The 25347-nt window shown below is 41.9% G+C and overlaps 1 protein-coding gene across 11 annotated transcripts; it reads left to right on the top strand.

Annotated features, from left to right (window-relative positions):
• On the top strand, nt 1–24762 carry LOC122743252 (zinc finger protein 883-like). 11 transcript variants are annotated; one of them, XM_043988066.1, is made up of 8 exons: nt 166–383; nt 3836–3916; nt 4092–4252; nt 4330–4495; nt 7595–7689; nt 16058–16184; nt 16763–16858; nt 20561–24762. In XM_043988066.1, the coding sequence occupies exons 4-8, from the start codon at nt 4462–4464 to the stop codon at nt 22231–22233; spliced, it is 2025 nt and encodes a 674-aa protein (XP_043844001.1). In that variant the 5' UTR covers nt 166–383; nt 3836–3916; nt 4092–4252; nt 4330–4461; the 3' UTR covers nt 22234–24762. The 11 variants fall into 11 exon arrangements, with proteins under 11 accessions (XP_043844000.1, XP_043843998.1, XP_043844001.1 ...); XM_043988065.1 differs by lacking the exon at nt 166–383 and adding an exon at nt 1–25 and having other exon boundaries at nt 4092–4495; XM_043988063.1 differs by lacking the exons at nt 166–383; nt 4092–4252 and adding an exon at nt 20–123.
• Nucleotides 24763–25347: the final 585 nt, after the last annotated feature.

Raw genomic sequence — 25347 nt, 5'->3', positions numbered from 1 at the left:
CTCAGAATGAGTCCTACAGCGCATGGTAGGTATACTTTCTACTTTGGGCTGGCCCTAGGCTCGCGGAGGTTTAAGCGCTGGAGTCCGCTTGCGCAGGCGCACCTCCCTTTCCTCAAGCGGCTGGTGAGTGAAGGTGGAGTGTGACCAGGGGGCTGGGCTCTTGGGAACTCTGAAGCTTACAGAGGGATGTCGGGGCATAGCGGGGGGCCCCCACCCCCGGCGGGGCGGAGGACCCAGGGCTCTAAGGTGGAAAGAGCCCGGATGTGGAGGCAGGAGGGAAACCCGGAGTCAGGCACGTAACGTGGGCGGGGCTCAGTTTGTTCATCTGTCTGATGGACCAGGTGATCCCTGAGGTCTGTTCTCAGCCAACCCCAGATGCCGAGGTGAGCGGACCCCAGCCCTGTTTAGTGCCCGCAGAGAGCCCAGTGTAGACCCCCCGGGGGCTAACCCCCTTGTTCTAGAGCAGGACTTCCTAAGACTTCCCGCTTGCGCCCCGTTTGCACCTGAGAAAATGTTCACGACCCCGGGTACACAGGTATATAAACCAGGGACACAGGACAGGCAGATTTTTCACGACCCCCATAGGGGGTCCTGACCCACAGTCTAAGAAGCTTTGTTCTAGAGCACCCACTAGAACAGGGGCCGAGGCTCGTTAAGGGAGAGGAATCTCTTTAGTGCTATTGGAAAACTAGCACCTTTGTAAACAGAAGGCAAAGGGGGAACAGCTTGTGGGCCCACTCCACATCCAGCCTGCAGCTGGGGAGGGGCTCCCGGGGTCAGAGACTGAGAGCTGGGGAGGGGCTCCCGGGGTCAGAGACTGAGAGCTGGGGAGGGGCTCCCGGGGTCAGAGACTGAGAGCTGGGCAGGGGCTCCCGGGGTCAGAGACTGAGAGCTGGGGAGGGGCTCCCAGGCTCAGAGACTGAGAGCTGGGGAGGGACTCCCGGGGTCAGAGACTGAGCGATAAAAGGGACCTTAGAGAAATTAAGTGAGTTGTCCAAGGTTACTGAGGTAGAAGTGTCTAAGCAGGATTCAAGCTCAGGTCTTCCCGACAGTAACCGATGCCTCACCTAGCTGCCTCTGAGGAAAGTCCAGGTACTTGACCTAGAGATTGGCAGAGTACGGGGTAGGTCAGGTCCCAGCTAATGGGTGAGCCTGGATCTGGGGAATCAGCGTGGGGAGTGAGAGGATTGGGGATCTGTGTGTGAGATACTGGAGCAGTCCACCAATAAGCATTCATTAAGTCATTACTGTGTGCCAGGTTGTGGTAAGTGCTGGGAATGCAGAGATAAAAATGAAATTGCCCCTGCGGGTCCTGAAGGAGCTTACATTCAGGGGAGGCAACACCTCTTTTTTTTAGGTCTATACAAGGCACATACCTTATTTACAAAGAAGAAAAATAGCTGCTCCTTCAAGGAGCTGTCTGACTGGGTGTCCGAGGGAGGGGAGAGAATGTCATGTATGCAATCAGTACTTTGGGACGGAAAATATGAGAGGGAAGATTTTGGATCATAAGATCTTATGATCTTATGGAAGGACCCTCCCATTTTACATTTGAGGAAACTGATGAGATGTGGGGGTGCGGGAACTTGCCCAAGTCAACAAGCATGTTAAGTGCTCACTGTGCATGTGGTATTGTGCTAAACATAAAGACAAAAGTGAGAGTCTCTGGCCTCAAGGAGTTTACATTCTAATGGGAGGAAACAACATGAATACAAAGTAGTTTTGAGAGATACCTTGACTGTTGGAAGAGAGATCATGGAAGGCTTTGTGTATATAGTGGCACTTGAGCTAAGTCTAGGAAATCAGGGATTCCAAGAGGTGAAAGTCACCCAGGTGTACAAAGCATCAGAGGTGATGATCTTGTCACAGATCAGGTGACCTCATCTAATGAGTGAGATGGGGCAAATTTAGGAGGTGAGGGAGTGGAGGTGTTTGGAAGAGGGACAGAGGAAGTGAGGGAGCAAAGGTGTCTGGTGGAGGGACAGTTCAAATGTCGAAAACAGGATGGGAGCAGTTCCTGGAATGGAGCCAGGTGGAGGATACTATGTTCATTCCCTTCCCTTCTTCCTTTTATTGCCTTTCAGGTCCTCTAGGATGGCAGGGACTCCCATGAGTGCCTTGGGGATTGTAGCAAAATGGAAGAGGCAGGAAAGACCTGGGTTCAGAATCACAGGCTCATAAATTTAGAGTGAAAGGGTGACCTCAGAGGCCATCTGCTTCAGCCCTTTCTCTTTACAGATAAGGAGACAGACCTAGGGAGATAAAGTGCCTTGTGCAAGATTGGAAGTAGTGAGAATCAAGGGTAGAACTGGAACGCAGGACCTTTGATCCTTAGGCCTGTGCTCTTCTACTGCACCATGCTGCCCACTATTAACTTCCCTTCTTTTTAAAATAAACAGACTGGGGGCAGCTAGGTGGTGCAGTGGATAATGAACTGGCCCTGGATTCAGGAGGATCTGAGTTCGAATTTGACCTCAGACACTTAACACTTACTAGCTGTGTGACCCTGGGCAAGTCACTTAACACTCATTGCCCCACCAAAAACCAACCAAACAAAAAAATAAACAGACAAATATTTTGTTAATACTTTTTTTCACAGTGATGTCATTTTTTAAAAATTGCTCTGCCTCCTAATAAAAACTTTTCTTGTAACAGAGTAGTATAGTTGGCAGAGTAAACTAACAGGCTTGTGAGGTCTGGCAGAACCTCCCTCGTTCTGCCTCTGTAGTTGTCTGACTCTTCCAAGAGGAGGGAGAGAGGGAACTATGGTTCACTTTAGTCCTCTGGAGTAAAGATCAGTCACTGCATGGATTAGAGTTCCTTCTTTCTTTCTTTCTTTCTTTCTTTCTTTCTTTCTTTCTTTCTTTCTTTCTTTCTTTCTTTCTTTCTTTCTTTCTTTCTTTCTTTCTTTCTTCCCTTCTTCCTTCCTTCCTTCCCAACTTCCTAAATTCCTTTCATAGATTTATTTTTCACTAGCCAACTTAGATTTTATTTTTTAACGATCAAGCATCGATTTCTTCTTGCTCTTATAACCCACCTTTTTGGGGAAAAGAAAATACCTTGTAACAAATAAGCAAAGTGAAGCAAAATAAATTCCCCTATTAGCCGTGTCCACCACCATGTGTCTCATTCTCCATATCAGTCCTTTGTCTCTCTACAATCATGACTGAACATAGCTTTGGTCCATTGACTAGAATTCTGACATCATTCAGTGTTTGTTTCCCTTTACCTTATTGTGGTCAGTGTGCAAACCATCTATCTTATTCTTCATCAGTTCATATGAGTTTTCTCAAGTTTCCCCAAATTCTTTGGATTTACCATTTCTTACAGTGAAATAACATCTCGTTACATTCTTACCCCTCAGCTTGTCAGCCATTTCTCACCATTTTCCAGTTTTTCCTATGACAGAAACCCTTTCACTTCTCTCTGAGCCAAAGTTCCCACATCTCCAGGTCACTTCCCTTCTCTGCTGAAAGAGGGAATACAATACACACCTTGCAAGGTTGTGAGCACTTGGTAAACCACAAAGCACTATTGAAATGTGAGAGGTTGTCTTTCTTGTGAAGGTCAAAATGTTCAAAGGGCTTTGCCCACATCTAGGTGTAGACAGCCAGGTCCCCTGTAGTGTGACTAAAGAGTATCAGATATGGAAATATGCAGTACAAATGTTAATAATGTGACCACATCAGGGTGGTCATTCCATTATTCACACTAATCAAGACCTATACACTATATGTTTGTGGTCTGCATCAGTCAACAAACATTTATTTTAAATTTGCATCACCTGATTCCCAAAATGGGGATGAGCCTCTCTGAACTTAATCCCTTCTGTCAGGTTACAAAGAAGTGAGGATCTGCTTGAGGGAAGAAATATCAAACGAACAATACAATCATGGATCTTTGAAGTATCAAAAAAGTAAGTGTGTGTGTGTGTGTGTGTGTGTGTGTGTGTGTGTTGATTACCGACTGAGGCTGTTCGCTAACCCTGGCCCTAGGTTACAGACTCTTATGCCTACCCCAGGTCCTGAACCCTATTACCTTACATATTCATTGAATAAATGTTGAATCAAATTCACGTGCCCATTTGTCAGCCCCAGGTTGTCCGGTCATCTGTCCTGGGCCCTCGGTTGGAATGGATGACTGAAGGTGCTGGGCTCCTCCCTGGTTACTCAGTCTCATCTGTGGCTTCACTAGCTTCCGGTAAAATCTACTGGAGCCTGATTTGGGGTATCAGTGCCAACTCTTTAGAAAGGTGAGGTTGTTGATAATGTTGGGGAGCAAGAAACATCTTAGGAGGAAGCCTGCTTGCCCTATGACTTTTTACCTTAGCTTTGTTGCAGATTCTAATGAGAAGCTGCTGCTGTTGGAGCTAGATTAATCCCTCCATAGTGGCTGGGAAGCCAAGACTTGGGAAAAGTAAGAAAGACCATCCAGGAAAGCAGCAAGGAGGAGGGGTTAACTATGGAGGACTTGGACCTCATGCTTGAGGAGAGAGGTGAGAAGTGCAGGAATTTGGGGGGTGGGAAAAAGGGAGGGGGACCTGCCCACTGTGGGAGAGTGGGAGCAGGGAACAGATACCTTTGGGGAGGGTATGTGAGGGAGTGGTCTAGGTGAAACACAAACATGCTGCTACGCCTAACTTTTTTATACCCCCCTGCCCCAAAACACACACACAGACTTATCTGGCCCAGTTCTGCTGATGTTTTCTGGGCTCTGAGCTGACCCAGGTCCCTGGCTGCCACTATCCTAGACTGGGTAGACTAGATTGGGCAGGCAGCACTACCCAGTATGGGAATGTAGTGCTTTTTCTTTGCTCTAGAAAAGGTTATATTTTGGGGGAAGTAATTTTTACTGCAAAACCAAACCAAGAGAAAACAAAAACTGGATCTCCCAAATTACAGAAGTGAAAATGATACCTTTTTTTGTCTGTTATAGCATAATGTATCTTTAAAAGTCTATTAAGGGGGGGCAGCTAGGTGGCACAGTGGATAGAGCACCAGCCCTGGAGCCAGGAGGACCTGAGTTCAAATCTGGCTTCAGACACTTGACATTTACTAGCTGTGTGACCCTGGGCAAGTCACTTAACCCCAACTGCCTCACTCAAAAACCAAAAAAAAAAGTCTATTAAGGGGCAGCTAGGTGGTGCAGTAGATAGAGCACCAGCCCTGGAGTCAGGTTCAAATCCAGCCTCAGACACTTAACACTTACTAGCTGTGTGACCCTGGGCAAGTCACTTAACCCCAATTGCCTCACAAAAAAAAAACAAAAACAAAAACCCCAAACCCAAAAACCAAAAAAAAAGTCTATTAAAACCATTATGTTATTTGCTCATGAATTGTTGTTCTGTTTTGACTTGTGTACTTTAGAGTGGATGTTCTAGAGTTGCCAAGGTCTTTTGGAGTTCGCTGGTGATTTTCCTTTCCACTATATCTTGCCCAGCTTCATGTCTTCCACAGATGTCATAAGCATGCCAATTTACACACTTACTGAATGCATCGAAAACGTTGTTGAATGAAATGGGGAAAAATAACTGCCTGGGGAATTTTAATAACTACCTCCCACACTAGATTTGACAATGATCATTAATCAAACAACACATTTTGGGTCTAGTGTTTCAACCAGTTCTGAATCTACCTGACTAGACCCACGGAAGTCTTCAAATTGTCCTGAAAGATACATCGTGAGACTTTATCAGAAGCCTTGCTCTAATATAAGTATCCATTGTCTAGTATCCACCTGATCAGCAGTCTGTTAACTCTGAAACACAACCAGGTTACTCTGACACAACCTCCCATCTGGGAGGAAGAGTTAAGCTTCTTTGTGCCAGAAGAGGCCCCAGAGGTCATTTAGTCAACTCCGTGTGTATAACAATTCCTCTTAGGACATCAGCCTCCCATTGAAGATCACCAATGATCCAGAGCCCTTTACCTCATAAAGCAGCTTGTTTGCTCGTTGTTCATTTTTCTGTAGATCTACCTACAAATCTGCTTTGCAGCTTTTATCCATTGTCTGTAGTTTTGTGCCTGGGGCCAAGCAGAACGTGTCTAATTTCTCTCCTTCATATCACCCCTAAGTCTTTTCTTCTCTAAACTAAATGAGCCCATTTCCTTGAATTGATCATTGTATGGCATGATCCTGAGGCCCGTCATGTCACCCTTGGAAAATTTCAGACTTTGAGAAGAAGTCAGAGGCCATATATGGCACCATATACAAGAGCAAGAACACAGGCTATCCTTCTCTCAAGACGATCTATCCAATATCCTGGAAGGTACTACCCAGAACTGAAGACAATGCACTAAAAATCATCTGGCCAAGACAATATCACCATCATCCGTCTTTCTGTGTAGTGTGCTTCTAATGGAGTTTAAGAATGAATTAGCTTTTCTGACCACCATATTACTAGAATCCCCAAATATTTTTCAGGCAAATTGATTTCCTGCCACACTTTCCCCACTTGCACTTGTGGGGATTTTTTTGAACTGTATTCATTTTATTAGAGTCAGTTCAGTATTCTAGCCTCTCGGGGATTATTTGGATCTCAACTCTGTTGTCCACTGTGTTAGCTATTCCTCCCAGCTTTGTGTCATATGAAACTTTCATGGGCATGCCATATGGACCTTTAAGTCATTAACAAGATATTAAATAGCATAGGCCAATGGACCAATCCCACAGCAGTTTCCTGAGACACCCTAGGTTGCTGTTAAGACCCAGTAGGTATTGCCATTCAAGTAATTTCCATTTAACAGTACTGTCATTTGGCCTGCAGCTCTTCGTCCTGAGGTATATTCTTACTGAGTCTGGCATGCCTTATTTGTGATGAGGCCATGCTGGCTCTTTCTTATCACCACTTTTTTAAGTGTTCACAGACCATCTCTTGAATTCTAGAATTGTGCCAGGAATCCAAGGTAGAGTTTGCTAATAGCATTCTTTCTTTAAAAAAAAAAAATCTGAACAGTATTTTCTCCAGTCCTGTGGCACCTTTCCCATTATCTAAGATTTCTCAGAGATAATGAAGTGGCTTAGCAAACCCATTTGACTTATTTCAGTAACTTGGCAGAGTTCCTCTATGCTTTGTGAAATCATTATGTTAGTTTTATGCTTTCATTTTGTCTTCCTTCTTATCTTGGTCTTCAAATCTCTATTGGCCATTTTTGTCTTTCTTGTCAAGTCAGAGGGTTTTCTTAAAAAAACAAAATCAGCAAACTGATTCCTCATTTATCTTAGAAACCATGAGGAAGAATGGAAACTTTTCCCATTAAATTAAGGGGTGACTGAGGCACAGAGAGCTTGAGTTTCATGCTCATCAAACAACACAAAAAGGGAAATACTGTGAATTCAGTATGTATTGTAATGCCCCTACCAGGAGTCAGTGCCTCAAAGCCTGTTCTAATAAAGTCAGGATTTTAGAAAGGAGGATCTATGACCCCTTCCTCTGAGTTCAGAAAAAGATGGACCTGCTTCTGGGTTAACTGTGACTTCTCTCTGTTAGGACCATGAGATTTACATAGGGCTTGTGTGAAGGTATTTCCATCCAGGTGAGTTTCAGAGCTGTAAGGCAGGATTGGTCTCCCTCATGACTTTTCTCCTCCCTTAGTTCTGACATCTCAAGACTCTGGCCTTCCCCAAGAAAGGAGAACCGAGGAGGAGGAGGAGGGAATGACTTCTGGGTTCCTGACAGCCAGGTCTGAGGTGAGTTAGGCTTTCCTCTCACTCTTGAAATGCCATCTCATTTTTCAAGGTATAGACATATTTCTTTCCCTTTTCCCCCCCTCCATTTTCTAAGCTCAACAAAGTCTCATTCAGGGTCGTAAATATCAGCTATTTTCTCTTCTTATAGATGATGTTCCTGGAGTCTATAGATCATTACTGCTAGACTCATGCAGTCCAACCCCCTGATTTGATACAATAAGGCCCAGAGAAGTGTGGTAGAACCTTTAATAGAACCTGGGTCTCCTGACACATGGTCCAGTTCTCTTTCCACTAGACTCTGGACTCTAGGGAATGTTCCCCATACGCCACATATCTTTCATCTGACCTCTCTGTCAAACTTCCATTCATTCACTCAACCACTATATTTTGAGAACTCAGGGAAGAGCTGCAAAGAAAAGAAATATAAAACTTAATTCCTAGTGGGAGAAACACACCAAAAATAATTATAATTTATATTGCTATTGACAAAAAAGTTAGATAATGATAGAAGTAGATTTTTAGGTAGTTGATAGGAAGTGCCAAAAAGAATGGTATAGGAAAAAAATGTCATGAATTCAGAGAAAGGAGTGAACAGGATAGACTTCCTGAAACATAGAATTAGACCTGGGGTTGTAGTATGAGTAAGGTAATTAGAGAGTTAAAGAGGACATTATAAGGAGAAGGAGCAACTGGAGTCAAGGTGTAGAACCAGGGACCAGCATCTCTGGGGAGAGATGAGGAAAATGGCCCAGTTGTAATAGATAAGTTAATGTTAGGAGTGGTAAAGATAATTAGGACAGGGGGAAGCTAGGTGGTGCAGTGGATAAAGCACTGGCCTTGGATTTAGGAGGACCTGAGTTCAAATCCAGCCTCAGACACTTGATACTTACTAGCTGTGTGACCCTGGGTAAGTTACTTTACCTTTATCGCCCTCCCCCCCCCCCCAAAAAAAAGATAATTAGGGCAGGGTCAGATTTGGGAAGTCCTCAAATGCCATTTTGAGAATGTTGGATGTTATCTTGGGTAAAGTTAAGTCATTGAATGTTGTTGCCTGTCACTGCAGTGCTTCTTCAAAAGTACAATAAAACAGATCTAGTCTATTTTCATTTGGGGGACCTTTTAAATGATTCAGTCGAGCAGCATCTCATCCTCTGGTCCAAGAAACATACTTCATTTCTTGCGTTTTCTCTTTTTTCTAAGCCATCATTGATGGGTATCATGGTGTCCTCCCTCAGTCTTCTTTCCTTGCTAAACATCCACCCTAATTTGCTTCTCAGGTTCGCTCTTTCTCATCACTTTTTATACATCTGCCCCTTTTTTCCTTGGAATTATTTCTCTGTGTCTGTAAAATATCATTCTCGGAATTGTTTCTCTTTGAGTCTCTAAAATATCTTTCTTGAGAGCTTCCCATCTTTCTTAGTCTGACTTCTTCTGTAGAATTTTAGTTCATGGGATCCTACCGAGCATTTCTTTCAGCCTTTTGAAATCTCTCCCCAAATCATAGATCATAGATTTAGAGCTAGAAGGAAACTTGGAGTGCTGAGGAAACTGAGGCACAGAGAACTTAGGTGATTGGCCCAGGATCACGGAGCAAGAAAATCGGAGGCAGGATTTGACCTTTGGTCTTGCTGACTCCAAGTTCAATGCCCAAACACTGCTCCAGATTGCTTCCATGTCTAGCATTTTATAGAGTGCTTTAAGGTGTACAAACTGCATAACAAATGTTATCTTATTTAATCCTTAAAATAACCTCGGAAAATATTAGATATTATTTAGATATATATATCATTATTCTCACTTTATTGATGAGGGAACTGAGGCTGAGGGGGTCTAAATGACTAGTCCAGAGTCACACAGCTGGAAACTGAGGTAGGATTTACAGCCAGGTCTTCTTGACTGCAGGTCCAGTGCTGTTCACTCCACCACTTGGCTGATAAAGGATGATGAAATCATCGAGTGGTACAGAGGGAGAAGAGAAGAGGGTCCAGGACAAAACCCTGCGGGACCCCTATGGTTAGAGGGTGTGATCTGGAGCAGGATCCAGCACAGGAGACTGAGGAGGGTTCAGATAGATGGGAAGAAGGGAGGAAAGGCAGTGAGCTCTCGAACTCACAACATGATCGCTCAAAAAAATCTCCAAATAACTCCATAGGACAATTCCTGGAACAGCAAAATCCACAGATAGATGGGAAGAAGACTAGGAGAGAGGGGTGTCCTGAAAACCTAGAGAGAAGAGAGTATCAAAGAGGAGAAAGTGATCAACAGTGTTAAAGGCTGCAGAGACGTCAAGGAGAATGAGGATTGAGGAAAGGCCTTTGGGTTTGTCAACTAAGGTCATTAGTAACTTTGGAAGGAGCAATGTGGGTAGAATGAAAAGGTCAGAAGCCATATGCTAAGAGGTTAACAAGAGTGAGGAGATGCAGTGGAGGCATGTATTGTACATGGCCTGTTCAAGGAGTTTAGCTACAAAAGGGAGATACACACACACACACACACACATACACACATATGGGATGATAGCAGGGGTGGAAGGATCAAGTGAGGTTTTTTTTCTTAATGGGGGAGACATGAGACATGTTTGTACATGGTAGGGAAAGAGGCAATAGAGAAGGAAAGAGTGAAGATAAGTGAAAGAGTAGGGCAGTCTATTGGAAGAGATGGAATGGAATGGGATCACTTGAACAGGTAAAGGGGTTAGGCTTGGTAAGGAATAAGGCCACCTTATTATGTGAAACAGAGGTTAGAGCACCGACCCTGGAGTCAGGAGTACCTGAGTTCAAATCTGGCCTCAGACACTTAATACTTAGTAGCTGTGTGACCCTAGGCAAATCACTTAACCCCAATTGCCTCACTAAAAAAAAAAGAAAAGAAAAGAAACAGAGGTGAAGGAGCAGAGAGTAATAGAAGGCAAGGAGATGAGGAAGAGGGGAGAAGTGGGAGTTCACAGTAAAATATGAGGCAGTATTCTCAGCTGAGAGGGGGAGCAATGGGAGTTTTGAGAGGGGATGAAAAGGTTTGAAAGAGCTACTCTGGAGAGTGCGATAGTGAGCAGATGAGAGAGGTAGAGTAGGATTTCCTAGCAGCAGTGAAGACCCAATGAGGTTGTGTAACAAAGTTGTAGTGAACCCAGTCAGAATGAGTGAGTGATTCTTTCCAACTTCATTCAGCAGCACATGTAGAAGAGTGAAGGTGACAAATGATGGGAGTGATCCATGGCTGTGGCTTGGCTTGGTGTAATTGATGATATGATAAGGGGGCTAAGAACTAGAGAGGAAGAGTTGAATTGGTTCATTATTGTGCTGACTCTTCATGACCCCATGAGCCACAGCATGCCAGGCCCTTCTATCCTCCACTATCTCTCAATCTCTCTAGGTTTGTGTGCATTGTTTCTATGATACCATTTATCCATCTCTTCCTCTGTCATCCTCTTCTCCTTTTGCCTTCAATCTTTCCCAGCATCAGGGTGTCTTTTTTCAAGTAAGTCTCATCTTCTTATTAGTTGGCCTAAGTATTTAAATTTCAGCTTCATTATTAGCCCTTCCAATGAAGAGCCTGTATTAATTTCTTTAAGTAGTGACTGATTTTACCTCCTTGCTGTCCAAGGGACTCTCAAAAGTCTTCTCCAGCATCACACTTGAAAAGCATCAGTTCTACAGCACTCAGCTTTCCTTATAGTCCAGCTCTCACAGCCATACATTGCCAGTGGAGAAAAAGGGTCAAGATGGGGAAAAGAGGAGAGTATGTTTAGTGCAGGGCAGATGATCTGGGAGAAAATGAAGGTTCAAGGGATTGGAGGTCATGGTGCAGATGATGAGTTGGATTTTCTTTTTTTTTTCTTTTTTTTTTTTTTTTTTGCGGGGCAATGAGGGTTAAGTGACTTGCCCAGGGTCACACTGCTAGTAAATGTCAAGTGTTTGAAACCAGATTTGAACTCAGGTCCTCCTGAATTCAGGGCCGGTGCTTTATCCACTGCGCCACCTAGCTGTCCCCAAAGAGTTGGATTTTAAAATAAGAAGGCAGAGGAAGAAGTAAAAAGCTAATAGATGATGGTTAGATAAAAGGATTTCAGAATTTTTGAACTTAGAGGTGGTACATTTGTGGGTGATGGCAAGAGCAAGGATATGACCATCTTTGTGTGTGACTGAGGAGGAGTAATTCATGGGAAGTGAATAGGTGGAAGAAGTTAAAGGTCAGGGTGTTTGAGGGAGATTCAGATATGCATGTCGAAGTCTTCTAGCATGAAGGAAACTGGTGGAGAGGAGAGAAAAATCACGAGCCATTGTTCTACCTCATTGAGGAAGGGAAGGGCATGACCTGGGGGGTCTGTAGGCAATAGCTACCAGGATTTTGACTGTGTGATAGATAGAAATTATATGAACTCTAAAGGAGGAACAGTTACTGAGTGATGGAGATAGGAGGAGAACCTGGAAGTTGCAATGGAGAGCAAGGAGTATTCCAACTCCCAGCCTCGACCAGTGAACTGAGGAGATTGAGTGGAGGGAGGTTCAGTGAAACCTAGAAGGGATATACAGGGAGGCTGTGTTGTCAGGGGAAACCAGCTTTCAGCAGGATCCAGTAGATGGAAGGCATGGGAAAGGGAAAAAATCTAAGATGAAGGAAAATCTGTTACCTATGGTATAGGTATTCCAGGACCAGGTGGGGTTAGGATGAAGCTTTGTAGTGAGAATGTAAACAAGAATGAAGAATTGGGTGGTTTGGATGATAATCTACAGAAGTGTAAAATCACCCCTAATTTTCCTATAAGAAACTGGATCTTGGGCTAGAGGCAAATGCAGTATGAGATGGGGGAGGGGGGCACATGGTTGGATGGTCAGATTGGAGAACCCACTTCATTACCCTGCTGGAAATGGAGGTTGAATCTGCACAGAAGAAGAAAGAAGTCCTGTTCACCACTAACTTAACTCTTCCTCTTCCCTCAAAGGACAGGTGCAGCAGGAGAGGGGAGGCCTGAGGTCCTAGGGAGGGTTTCTCCTCATTGAATAGGATGTTCTCCACATCCCAGTGGGGAGATTGGGCTGGGGGCAGGAGATGAAGGGTGTCTTGGATTGGCACAGATGAAAGATGCATCTGGACTCCTCCATGCCTTCCCCTGCTACCATGCCCTCCCTCAGAGGCAGCCTCCTTAGGTGAGAACACCTCAGACTGGAAGCCACGATGCCTTCCACCTCCTGCTAGTCTTCTGTATTGTAGGGGAGTTGTGTAGGCATTGATCTCCCTTCTTTTTCAATTGAAAGCTTTTTGATTTGATTTTAAATAGGACAGAGATAAGCACTGTACTTGTGATTCCACTTTTTTTTTTTAATAGGCTCTTGATTTTTTTTTTTTTTTAGGCAGTTGGGGTTAAGTGACTTGCCCAGGGTCACACAGCTAGTAAGTGTCAAATGTCTGAGGCCGGATTTGAACCCAGGTACTCCTGACTCCAGGGCCAGTGCTCTATCCACTGCGCCACCTAGCTGCCCCTTGATTCCACTCTTAAAGGGAACTACCTCTGCCAATGCATGTTGGCACCTTCTCTGCAACTTCTAGTCTTAGAAGGTATATATAAAAACGTGAGTGTATGTCTAGAAATACCAAAACAAAAACAAATGCTGGAAAAAAGTGAAGCGATATTCTTATGCTAAAAGTGAGAGATGATTTCTTCTGTGTTTCAGTATCGAGGAGTGATTGATTTGCAGTCTTACCAGTTTTTGTGCTACACTCCTCCAAGCATATCAGAGTGTATCAACTTCTTCATCCTTTTTAACTCTTCTCCATTTCCTCGTATAAGTCTTCTGCTGGGGGGTTTGCTCACAGTTCTGGTGCCCTTCCATTTAGATGTAATACCTGGCCCTTCCATGAATTAGCCCTTGTGTTTTGCCACATGATTGTCCCACCTTCTTTTCTGGTCTCCTTTATGCCGCTTCTCCTATTGGTGTTATACTTACCTTCACCACGTTGTTGTTTTCTATTTCCCTATGGCTGTCCTGCAACTTGCATTCTTTAGAGATTGCATTATTCTAACACATGCAGCTACGTAGCATCACTGGAAGAGGATTAATGTTGAAAGAAAATGGGGTTTGGTTGTTATTTAAGTTCTATGAGGTTTCCCAAATGACATTTAACTCATTGTACTGGTATGCAAATCAGCCACCACTTTATTGTTACTCTTCAGTGCCTGTCCAAGGTGTATGTACAAATGGAACTAAATATCCTAGTCTGGCTAGATATTCTTTATCCACTTGGTTTTCCCTTTCTGAATTCTTTTGAGTGATTGAGGGTCTCATTTAGGAACTTGTATGTTCTAAGACTGGATGCAGTTAGCTCATTGCCATCCACAAACCAGGAGCATCTGGAGGACAATCTGTAGTGAATCCCTCTTTGTGGCAAACACCTTGGAGGAGCACGTTTGTTTTATGCCTTACTTTTTTTTTTTTTTTTTGTGGGGCTATGGGGGTTAAGTGACTTGCCCAGGGTCACACAGCTAGTAAGTGTCTGAGGCCGGATTTGAACTCAGGTACTCCTGAATCCAGGGTCGGTGCTTTATCCACTGCACCACCTAGCCGCCCCCATATGCCTTACTTTTATTAACATTCTTAATGAGGAGATCATTAGAGAAGCTACCGTCCTGTCTTCCATGGAGTCTTTAATGATTTTAAAACATGTGTGGGAGATACTTCCTTGTAAAGGAATCTTTAAATTTTCAAATGGATCTGTGACTACAACAATGGATGTTCCTTCTAATGATACAGTTTGCAGCCCATTTGTGCCTGCCTGTCCTATGGACTTCTTGTCATTGAACTACTTTAAGAAGCTCACCGGGGGCAGCTAGGTGGAGCAGTGGATAGAGCTCCGGCCCTGGAGTCAGGAGTACCTGAGTTCAAATCCGACCTCAGACACTTAACACTTACTAGCTGTGTGACCCTGGGCAAGTCACTTAACCCCAATTGCCTCACTAAAATTAAAAAAAAAAAAAAAAGAAGCTCACCGTAGTGGGTACACCTAATTTGGACAAGAGCCCTTAAGGAAGCATTGTGATCTACCAATTAAAAAAACTTTTGTTTTAAAGTCAACAAACAACAAGCACAGTGGAATCTTCTCTACACCTTTCAGTCAGTTGTGTGACTGCAAACATACAGAGTCTTTTGGAGAATCTTTTTGTAAAAGACTGCCTGTTTCCTTCTGCCTTCATCACAGCTGACTTTATTACTTATGAAGGTGATTTTCACAGATATTTTGTGCTTTGTACCAGGACACAGTTGTATCTTAGTGTGACTGCCTTCACAGAGTCCCTCCCATCTTGACTAGTTCCATCTCTCATCTTTGCCAATTTGGTGGATGTTAGATGAAAACATAAGAATTTAAGATTTTGATTTCTTTTATTATGAATGATTTGAATCTTTTTCATATGGTTGTTGATAGTTTGCATTTCATCTTTTTGGAAAACCTCACATTCTTTGGGTTTCCCCTGTAACAGTGAGAAACACCTTGTTGAGCATATGTCTCTTAGTGTTATGCCTTTCTTGATGTTTATGATCAAAGATGACTTGCTCATAGTCAGATAGGTAGAAAGCATCAGAGGAGTTTTGAATCTCTGTCCCTGACTCCAGAGCCAGTGCTCTTTCTGTTGTATATCCCTTGACCACTTATCTATTGGAGAATATACAGTTCTTGTTCTTATATTTTTGTTTCAGTTCCCTACCTCTATTAATTATTAGACCATTATAAAAAATGTTTGCTGCAGATATTTTCTCTCATTGCTTCTTTTCTAATGATAGCTGCATTTATTTTTGTTAATGCAAAAATTTCAATTTTATATAATCTTAATCATCCATTTTATCTCTTATGACCTCTATCCCATTTTAGTTAAACATTCTTCCTTTAGCCTTAGTTGTCCAATTATATCTTTCCATCTTCCTCTAATTTTTTGATATAATCTTTTTATATTTAGATAATGTATACATTTGGTATTTGTTGTGGTATAGGGGAGCATCACCCTTCCATTTTAGTTTTTTTCATTGTCCCCTTCCAAACCAAACTCACCAGTACTTGTAAATGCCCCTCACTGCTTTGCCTTCTTGCCTTTGCTTATGATGTTCCATGTGTCTTTCTGATTTTGGCCATTAACGTGCTGTTATCCTTTAAGGTTCAGGACAAATGTCCTAGTCTAACTCCACCATTTATAACTGGTGTAACCCTAGGCAAATCACTGAACCCCACTGGACCTCAGTTTCCTCATGTATAAAATGAAGGGGGTGGATAAGGTATCCTCTAAGTTTCCTTCTAGGTCTAAATCTATTATTAAAGATTCAGATCGGATCATCCCCTTATCCTTTTCCTTGGATGAATAGGATTTTTTTTTCCATTTCAGAAATCCTTGACCTTTCAAGATGTGGCTGTGAACTTCACTCAAGAGGAGTGGGGCCAGTTGGATCCTGCTCAGAAGAACATGTACAGAGATGTTATGTTGGAGAACTATGAAAACTTTGTCTCCCTTGGTAAGGACAGCCTTTACCCCAGGAGTTGTCACCTGTCCATTGGGATATCTTTGCATTCTGTCTTCCCAAAGGCTGTGAGGTAATTCCAGTACTTGGTGGAGTTCTGGCTTGGTGTACAGGGGCATTCTTATGAATACCTGTAATGGAAAGAGATGCCTAAATCCTTCAGCACCAAGAGACCCAGCTTTTGTTTTGTCTTTTCCCAGATGGAAGGTTTGTTTTGAATAACTATAAGTTAGCAGTTTTGTTGTGCTGTTTCCTGAGGCTATTGTCTGATCATCTTGGTCAAAGAATCTTTAATAAAATCTCAGAGTAGCTACTTGAAGATGTGAAAGGTTGTCATCCTCTGAACAGGGTGGGTATTAAAAGGAACTAATTTTCTTGAGTGCAGACCAAACCCTATAAGCCATCACCTATGTGTGATGGGAATACAAAATGAAACATATTTTTCACAGTTCATTTGTTAGCACCCTCTGGCTTCTTGGAATGCTTTCTATTTTTTTTAAAGAGAAAGAAATTAAGATTGAATTCTGAGGTGTCTTTCTATCCTCTGTCCTTTTCCATTTTCCCACGAGCAGGTCTTCCAGTTTCCAAACCAGATGTGATCTCCCATTTGGAGAAAAGAGAACCTCCCTGGCTGTTAGGGGGAAAAGCCCTGAAAAGCCCTCACTTAGGTGAGTGAATAAAAAGCAGTCATTCAGTCAACAACCAGGGATACAAAGAGAGGCCAAAGACAGTCTCAAGGAGCTCATAGTCATAATTCAGATAACTCTGTACAAACAAAAGACATACGGGACAAATTGGCTTTAATAAACAGAGAACAGGCATTAGCATTAAAGGGAATCAGCAAAAACCTCCTGGAGAAATTGGGGTTTTAGGTGTGACTTCAAACAAACAGAGAAAGCTGGAGGTGGAGATGAGGAGGGAAAGAATTTCAGACCTTGGGGACCGTCAGTGAAAATGCTCCCAGGGTGGAGATGGTATATTATGTGTGAGGAGCAGCCAGGAAGGCGGCCAATGGGATGGGGTGGGGAAGGCGATGAAAGGTTTTGAATGTCAAACTGGTATTTAGGGAGGGTATTGTTGTTCTGTGCTTGAAGGACTACCACTTGAAAGAGGCCTTTTTTTGGTCCCTGAGGTAGAATTAGGTGCAATAGGAGGATGCTATAAAAGACACAATTTTAGGTTTGATAAAAGGAAAAACTTTGCAGCAATTAGAGTGTAATGAGCTTCCTTAGGAGACAATGGGTTTCAGGATTCAGTGGAGGGCTCTAAGTAGAGGTCCACTGACCACTTTTCAGATTGGTGGAGAGTATTCTTATTCAGGTCTTTGGGTTGGACTAGCTGTCCTCTAAGGGCACTTCAAATTCAGAGGCCACCTTGCTTCTGAGTCTCCCAAGGGAGATTTGATGATATTCTGCTCCCCTGGCTGTTTCACTATCTTGATTATCTTTTTCTCTCTAATAGTGATTACTTTTCTCCATCTCACAGATTCACTCTCATAGATTCTAGGTGTCACTTCATGGCTCTCTCTTCATCCCTCTATTCAGACAGTTCATTCACTCTAGAGTCTAGATTCTATATCCATTCTTCTCTTCTCTTACTCTCTACTCTCTTTCTTAGGTATCTCTCTTCAGTTCTATGGGTTGTTTCCCTATATTTACAGATTAGTCCTAATCCATATATCTAGCCCTAATATCTCTCCTGAATTCTAATCCACCATTACAAACTTCCTGCTAGATATTCCACTTAGATGTTCTATTAGTTTCTCAAATTAAACATGTCCAAATCGAAACTTACTGTTTTCTCCTTCCTCTGAACATTTCTATTTATGTCAGGGACACTAATAGCCTTTCATTCACCCATACCTCAGTATTATTCTTTACTCCCCCCTCTTTCTTACTCTTCCCACAACCGTTTAGCCAGTTGCCAAGCCTTGTTTCTTCTACTTCCATAATGTCTCTTGTATCTGTAAGGGGCCTGGGATACCTCAGAAATTTTCTGGGGAAACTCAGGGAACCTTCTCCTAGAGAAGCTAAACCAAAGGACAGACACAGACATACCTAAAGAAGCCAGTCTCTCCCACCCCTTGGGGACATAATCCAATTATGTGTGGCTGCTGCCAGACTTGCACCAAGGGGGCAGATAACTCCAGAAGTCAGGACCACCTCCCCTCATTCCAGCTTCCCCCACCCTCAAAGGGAACTTTCCACAGTCAGATGATCACTCCATCTGTCCCTCCACCATCCATCCTCTATAAAAGTTTTTGCCTTTCTCCTGCTCGAGAAGATAGGTATCTCAGAGAACCAAGTCTCTGCCCTGCCATTTCCCCATGGGAAAAGTCCAAGGACTTCTCTCTTGGTTTTCTTTCTCTAGTGCCTAAATAAAAGATTATTTTATTCTAATTGGATTTGTGTACGAGAGGGTGTGATTCTTTAAAGAGGAATTCCTAAGGACCCCCACACCAACTATTTCTCCCATGAGAAATATTTCTCCCAAGAGACAGATCTCTTTCCCTCTATTCACATGACTGCTACCCTACTTCAGGCCACCATTGCCTGAAGGCTTAATGTGGTTGCAATCCCTTCTTACCTACTGACATTTTTACTTATCCCCATTGTTTCTGGTCTATTGCTCTGGGATTCTTTTCCCTCTCCAGACTATACTCTGGATGAATTCTGCTCATCTTGGATGCCTCCTCAAGTCTTCAGATTTTTCTCGCAAAGTAGTATCATGGTCATTTTTTCCCCTTTACTCATCCATTACTTTATTCTCTTTCCAGCTTTCAACATGTGAGAAAAGGTGTATTGTACTACAGCCTTCCAGAGGGCAGAAGAAAGAAGTCTAGTGTTAATCTCTCTTCTACCTAATAGCCCTTAAAATATTGAAGATAGCTTTTGTCTTCTCTTCATTAGGTTAAACATCTGCAGCTTTTTCATTTTAACCTCTTACTACATGCTCTCGAATCCCTTCACCATCCCGGAGGCCTACTCTGTATGCTCTGCAGCATATCAAAGTCCTTCCTAAAATGTCTCCAGAACGGAATACACTATTCCAAAGATGGTCTTATGTGGATGTTGTAATGGGACTGTTACTTCCCTTGTTTTAAATATCAAGCTTCTCAGTGCAGCATAAGATTGACAATCTCTTGTTGACTTGAGCTCTTCCCCCAACTCCCTTCATTTTTTTTTCAGTGAACTTCTTTCAGGGAGTTATAGCTTCCACTCTCTTATTCTTATGAATTTTTTTTTAACCCAAGGGACTTTATATTTGTCCCTTAATAAATATCTTACTAGATTAAGTCCAGTATTCTTTTTTTTTTATTCTTTTAAAAAATTTTTTAGTGAGGCAATTGGGGTTAAGTGACTTGCCCAGTCACACAGCTAGTAAGTGTTAAATGTCTGAGGCCGGATTTGAACTCAGGTACTCCTGACTCCAGGGCCAGTGCTCTATCCACTGTGCCACCTAGCTGCCCCTTAAGTCCAGTATTCTAATCTCATGAGGTATTTTTATATAAAAACACTGTCCTCTTATATGATCATCCTGTATAAAATGATGCATTCCAGATTTATATCATATGCTAATATGCTCAAATACTAACAGGAAGAAATGCTTTCTGGGTATTCCTCTAAGCCATTGATAAAAAAAATTTAAATGGTTTATTTCTCTGAGAGTCTCTGCTTTAAGTTGACATATAAGCTAATTATGTTTTTCGGGGTCTGGTAATTAACTGGTTCTAAATCCATTTCCTACCTTTTATCTCTGTCTTATCTAAAGTATAACATTACAGACTGTATCAAATGCTGTTAGAAAAGTTTAGTCTCCTAGGACTCCCCAATTTTTTTTGGGGGGGGATGGTAAGGCAATTTGGGGTTAAGTGACTTGCCCAGGGTCACACAGCTAGTAAGTGTTAAGTGTCTGAAGCCGGATTTGACCTCAGGTACTCCTGAATCCAGGGCCAGTGCTTTATCCAATGTGCCACCTAGCTGCCCCTGGACTCTCCATTTTTTATGAAACCATGCCATACTTTAGTTTCAGTTATTTAGTGGTCCTTTCCTTTGTTCTCTGTGCTCACATTCTTTCCTCCTCTAACCTTTGGACACAGATAGAGGTCTCTTCAGATCTTTTTTCTTCATTATTTTTGCTTCTAAGATCCTCTTTTTTAAAAGCGTTAATTTCATTCTCCTTGCTACCTAGAATGGATAGGTATTCCTCAGACTCTTGTCTTTTTTGGGAAATAACAGCAGTCACCTGACTTTAGTAGTAAGACAATTCTTTATTCTTTTTGATTGAGAAGACAGGATCTAGAACTTAGTATAAAAGTTTCCTTTTTCCTAGCACAGAAAATTATGGATATTTATGCTTTTTTTTTTCAGATTCCCTTGTTCTTCAGACAAGGTATGAAACCAGAGAGTCGATTCCAGAACAGCTTATTTCTATAGAAAAGTTATCTAAGAAGAAACTCACCAAGGATGGTCCATGGAATGTGAAGTTGGGAGAACCTTGGAATTGTGAGATCAGGTTAGAGGAACAGAAAAGTTATCAAGAGAAAGAGTCCAGGCAAGTGACAATCACAAACAGAAAAACTTTTAATAAGCTGAATGATCAAGAATATAATACACTGGGGGCAATCCTCATTCTTCCACAGAGAGTTCCTTTAGTAAAATGTCTTCACAAATATGATATACTTGGAAAGAGCTTCAAACCGTTATCAGACCCAATTAAACACAACATAATCTTAGGGAATAAATTTTGTAAGTATAATAAATGCAGAAAGTCATTTAGTTACCATTCAAACCTTATTCATTACTATAGAATACATACTCGAGGAAAACCACATAAATGTAATGAATGTGGCAAAGCCTTCAGTATTAATTCATGCCTTACTGTACATCAAAGAATTCATACTGGAGAGAGACCTTATACATGCAGTGAATGTGGGAAAGCCTTTAGCCAAAAAGGAAACCTTAAAAGACATAAGCTAATTCATGCAGGAAAGAAACCATTTGAATGTAATGAATGTGGGAAAGCTTTCAGCAGTAACGAATACCTAACTCAACATCAAAGAATTCATACTGGAGAGAAGCCCTATAAATGTAATGAATGTGGAAAAACTTTCAGTCAGAAGGGAAGCCTAAATGTGCATAAGAGGATTCACACTGGAGAGAAACCATATAAATGCAATGACTGTGGGAAAGCCTTTAGCCAGAAGAGAAGTCTTGATGCACATAAGATAATTCATAGTGGAGAAAAGCTCTGCTCATGTAATGAATGTGGAAAAACCTTCAGCAACAATTTTCACCTTAATATACACAAGATCATTCATACTGGAGAGAAACCGTTTGAGTGCAATGAATGTGGAAAATCCTTCAGCAGTAATCAATACCTAAGCCAACATCAAAGAATTCATACAAGAGAGAAACCCTATAAATGTCCTGATTGTGGGAAAGCCTTCAGCCAGAAGGGAAGCTTTAATGTACATAAGAGAATTCATACTGGAGAGAAGCCCTATAAATGTAATGAATGTGGAAAAGCCTTTAGCCAGAATAGAAGTCTTAAGGTACACATGATAATTCATACTGGAGAAAAGCCTTGGTCATGCAGTGAATGTGGGAAAACCTTCATCAACAGTACTTACCTTAACGTGCATAAGAAAATTCATACTATAGAGAAGCACTTTGAATGTAATGAATGTGGGAAAAGCTTCAGGCATAGTTCATACCTCTTGCAACATCAGCGAATGCATACTGGAGAGAAACCCTATAAATGTAATCAATGTGGGAAGGCATTCAGTCGTAAAGGAAGCCTTAATGCCCATAAGAGAATTCATACTGGAGAGAAACCTTTTGAATGTAATGAATGTGGAAAAGCATTCAGCCAAAAAGGAAACCTTAATACACACAAGAAAACTCATACTGGAGAGAAGCCCTTTGAATGTAATGAATGTGGGAAAGCTTTCAGGCTGAGGCAGACCTTTGCTGCTCATAAGAAAATTCATACTGTCGAGAAACCCTTTAAATATAATGTGTTTGGGAAAGTATTAAGCTAGAGGGAACACCTAAAAAGATGAGATAATTCACACTGGTGAGAATTTCCATAAGTGTAATGAATGCCTCATTACTCATCAGAGATTCCATGCTAGAGATTAATTGTGCAGAGGGGGAGAGCATAATAAAATTATATCATTTATTAAACATAGATGAATTGAATTACCAGCTTTTTCATCAGCTGCAATACTGCTTATTGCTTTTAGAGAGAAGAATGGCTATTTCATTTGGCCCTCAGTTTTTGTGATATACATTAATGGCATTCAAAGCTGTAATGGGTAGCTAACATACAAGATGCTACCTGAAAATGAAAAATATTTTAATTAGAATTAGGTTAGGATATTGGGCCAAGTATAAGAAGATGAAACTAAATAGGGGTTAATATAGTCTAACTTTTAAAAATGAATAAGTAGGGGCAGCTAGGTGGCACAGTGGATAAAGCACTGGCCCTGGATTCTGGAGGACCTGAGTTCAAATCTGGTTTCAGACACTTGGCACTTACTAGCTGTGTGACCCTGGGCAAGTCACTTAACCTTTATTGCCTCACAAAAATAAATAAATAAATGGATGAGTATAGAGCATGGCATGCATGGTTAGCAATTTGTCTTCTAAACATCTCTGAATTGACATCCACTAAAAATGAGGCAACATAATGACATGACGGCCATGAGTTGATGGGGTGTTGAGTTGCATTGAGAGGCATAACTTCCAGTAGTAAGGAGGTGATGGGCTCCTCTGTACTCTGCTCCAGAATACCACATCTGGAGTATTGTGTCCTGTTCTGGGCACTACAGATTATGAAGGATATTGGTTATCCAGAGAGTGCCCTTGTCAGGATTAGTTGAAGGAGCTAGGAATGCTTACCTTGGAGAAGACTCCCAGGGAATGTAATAGTTGTTTTCAGTTATTTATCAGACTGTTATGTGGAGGAGAGATTAGATATTTGTTTCTTATCTCCAGAAGGCAGAACCAGGAGCAATAGATGAATTTAGAGGCAAATTTAGACTTCTGTAATGAAAACCTTACTAACAGAATGAACCAAAAGTAGAATGGATTTAATTGGGAGCAGGTTCCCTCTCATTGGAGGTCTTCAAGCAAAGGCTGGAAGACCATCAGGTAAGTAGGTTGTGGTTGGGCTTTTTCCAGTATGATTTGGACTCGATAGCCATCAAGGCCCCTTCCAAACCTGAAATCCTGTGATTGGCAAAGCTACTATGACATGGCAGTTGAATTGCCCTCTGCTACATATTAGGGAGCATAAGTAAAGCCAGTCTTGGCGTTATGGATCTCCTAGTCAAGGTTTGATGAGAGGGGACTATGACATTCTCACAAACAAAATGATATATGTGTGGGTAATGCATACCAAGTAGTTTGTGAGTTACCTTTACGCAAGGATCATTACTGATGTGATCAGGGAAGACTTCAGGGAGAAGGCATTAGTGCTGGGTCACATAGGTGGGGTTTGGTTTCAACAACCAGAGATGGGGATTGGGTGGACATTATAGGCTTAAGAAATAGTATGAGCAGGCAGCTAGGTGGCGCAGTGGATAGAGCACCGGCCCTGGAGTTAGGAGTACCTGAGTTCAGATCCGGCCTCAGACACTTAACACTCACTAGCTATGTGACTCTGGGCAAGTCACTTAATCTCAATTGCCTCACTAAAAAAAAAAAAAGAAATAAAAAGAAATAGTATGAACAAAAGTGTGAAACTGAGGTAATATGAAGCTTTTGTGGGCACTGGTGAGTAGCCTGATTTGGGTGGCGCATAGCATACAGGTGAGAAACTATAGTGTAAAAGAAAGCACTGAACCCAAAGGACCTGGTTTTAATTCCACTCAGCTCTACTGCTTGTTACCTTTGGGACTTTGGGTGAGTCATTTAACCTCTTAAGATCTTGTTTCTTCATGTGAAATAAAAGTTTTGATTAGATGATGGCTAGGGGGGCAGCACAGTGGATAAAGCACTGGCCCTGGATTCAGGAGGACCTGAGTTCACATATGACTATGAAAAAAAAAAGATGATGGCTAAAAAGGTAGGATTAGGATGGTACCATATTGAGGCCAGGCCTAAATGCCAACCCAGAGTTTGAAGTTTATGTGGTAGGTCATAGGAAGCTACTTGGGAATTTTAAGCAGAGAAGGGGCGTGATCAAATCTGTTCATGAGAAAAATCTAGCGGTCGTATGAAGTGGGGCATGATCAAAATAGAAAAAGGAGAATTAATAGATTATTGTCACAGATTAGTTTGGTGGCAACTGAGTGCCTATATTAGGGTGTTGTTGCACACCAAAGCACACAACTTCAGTCACTCTCCCACTCTATCTTTAATCCCTAATGTAAGAGGAAAATTGCCCTTGATTTTTTTTCTTTAAAAATTTATCAGAATTTTAAATCTGTCCTTCTCAAGTAACAAATTAAAAAAATAAAAAATAAATAAAATCCTAATTACATATATGCATCATCCATCAAAACAAATCCCTGGGGCAGCTACATGGTGCAGTGGATAGAGTACCAGCCCTGGATTCAGGAGTACCTGAGTTCAAATCCGGCCTCAGACACTCAACACTTACTAGCTGCGTGGCCCTGAGCAAGTCACTTAACCCCAATTGCCCTGCAAAAAAAAACCCCAAAAAACAAATCCCCACATTGGCCATGTTTCTTTTGTTTTTTTAATGTCTGTCTATATTTTAGGTTTATCACTTCTCTGGCACCTTTCTATCATTTCTCTTGTTTCACCTTCAGTTTTTTGGAGTCGTGGTTTTTCATTGCATTGATCAGATTTCTACAGTCTTTTCAAGTTGCTTTTTTCATCATTTTGTCACTATATAAGTTGTTTTGCTCAATTAGCTTTGTACCGGTTCATAAAGGTTTTCCCAGTTTCCTCTGATATTACTTACTTCATAATTTCTTATGACACAATAATAAGATAACACTCTCTTCATTTCCAATTTTTGCATTACCATAAAGAGATTTGCTTATAAATATTTTTGGACATAGAGGTTCTTTCCCTTTTTCTTTGCTCTCTGGGCTATAGGCCTAATAGTGGTATAGTTGGGTCAAAGGCTATTCGCAGTTAAATAAGTTTGGGGGCATAGTTCCAAATTGTTCTCCTGAATG

The sequence above is a fragment of the Dromiciops gliroides genome, chromosome 2 (assembly GCF_019393635.1).
Source record: "Dromiciops gliroides isolate mDroGli1 chromosome 2, mDroGli1.pri, whole genome shotgun sequence".
In the NCBI taxonomy this organism is placed as follows: Eukaryota; Metazoa; Chordata; class Mammalia; order Microbiotheria; family Microbiotheriidae; genus Dromiciops; species Dromiciops gliroides.
The sequence above is the reverse complement of the archived record's forward strand: the minus strand, read 5'-3'. Positions and strand labels throughout refer to the sequence as shown.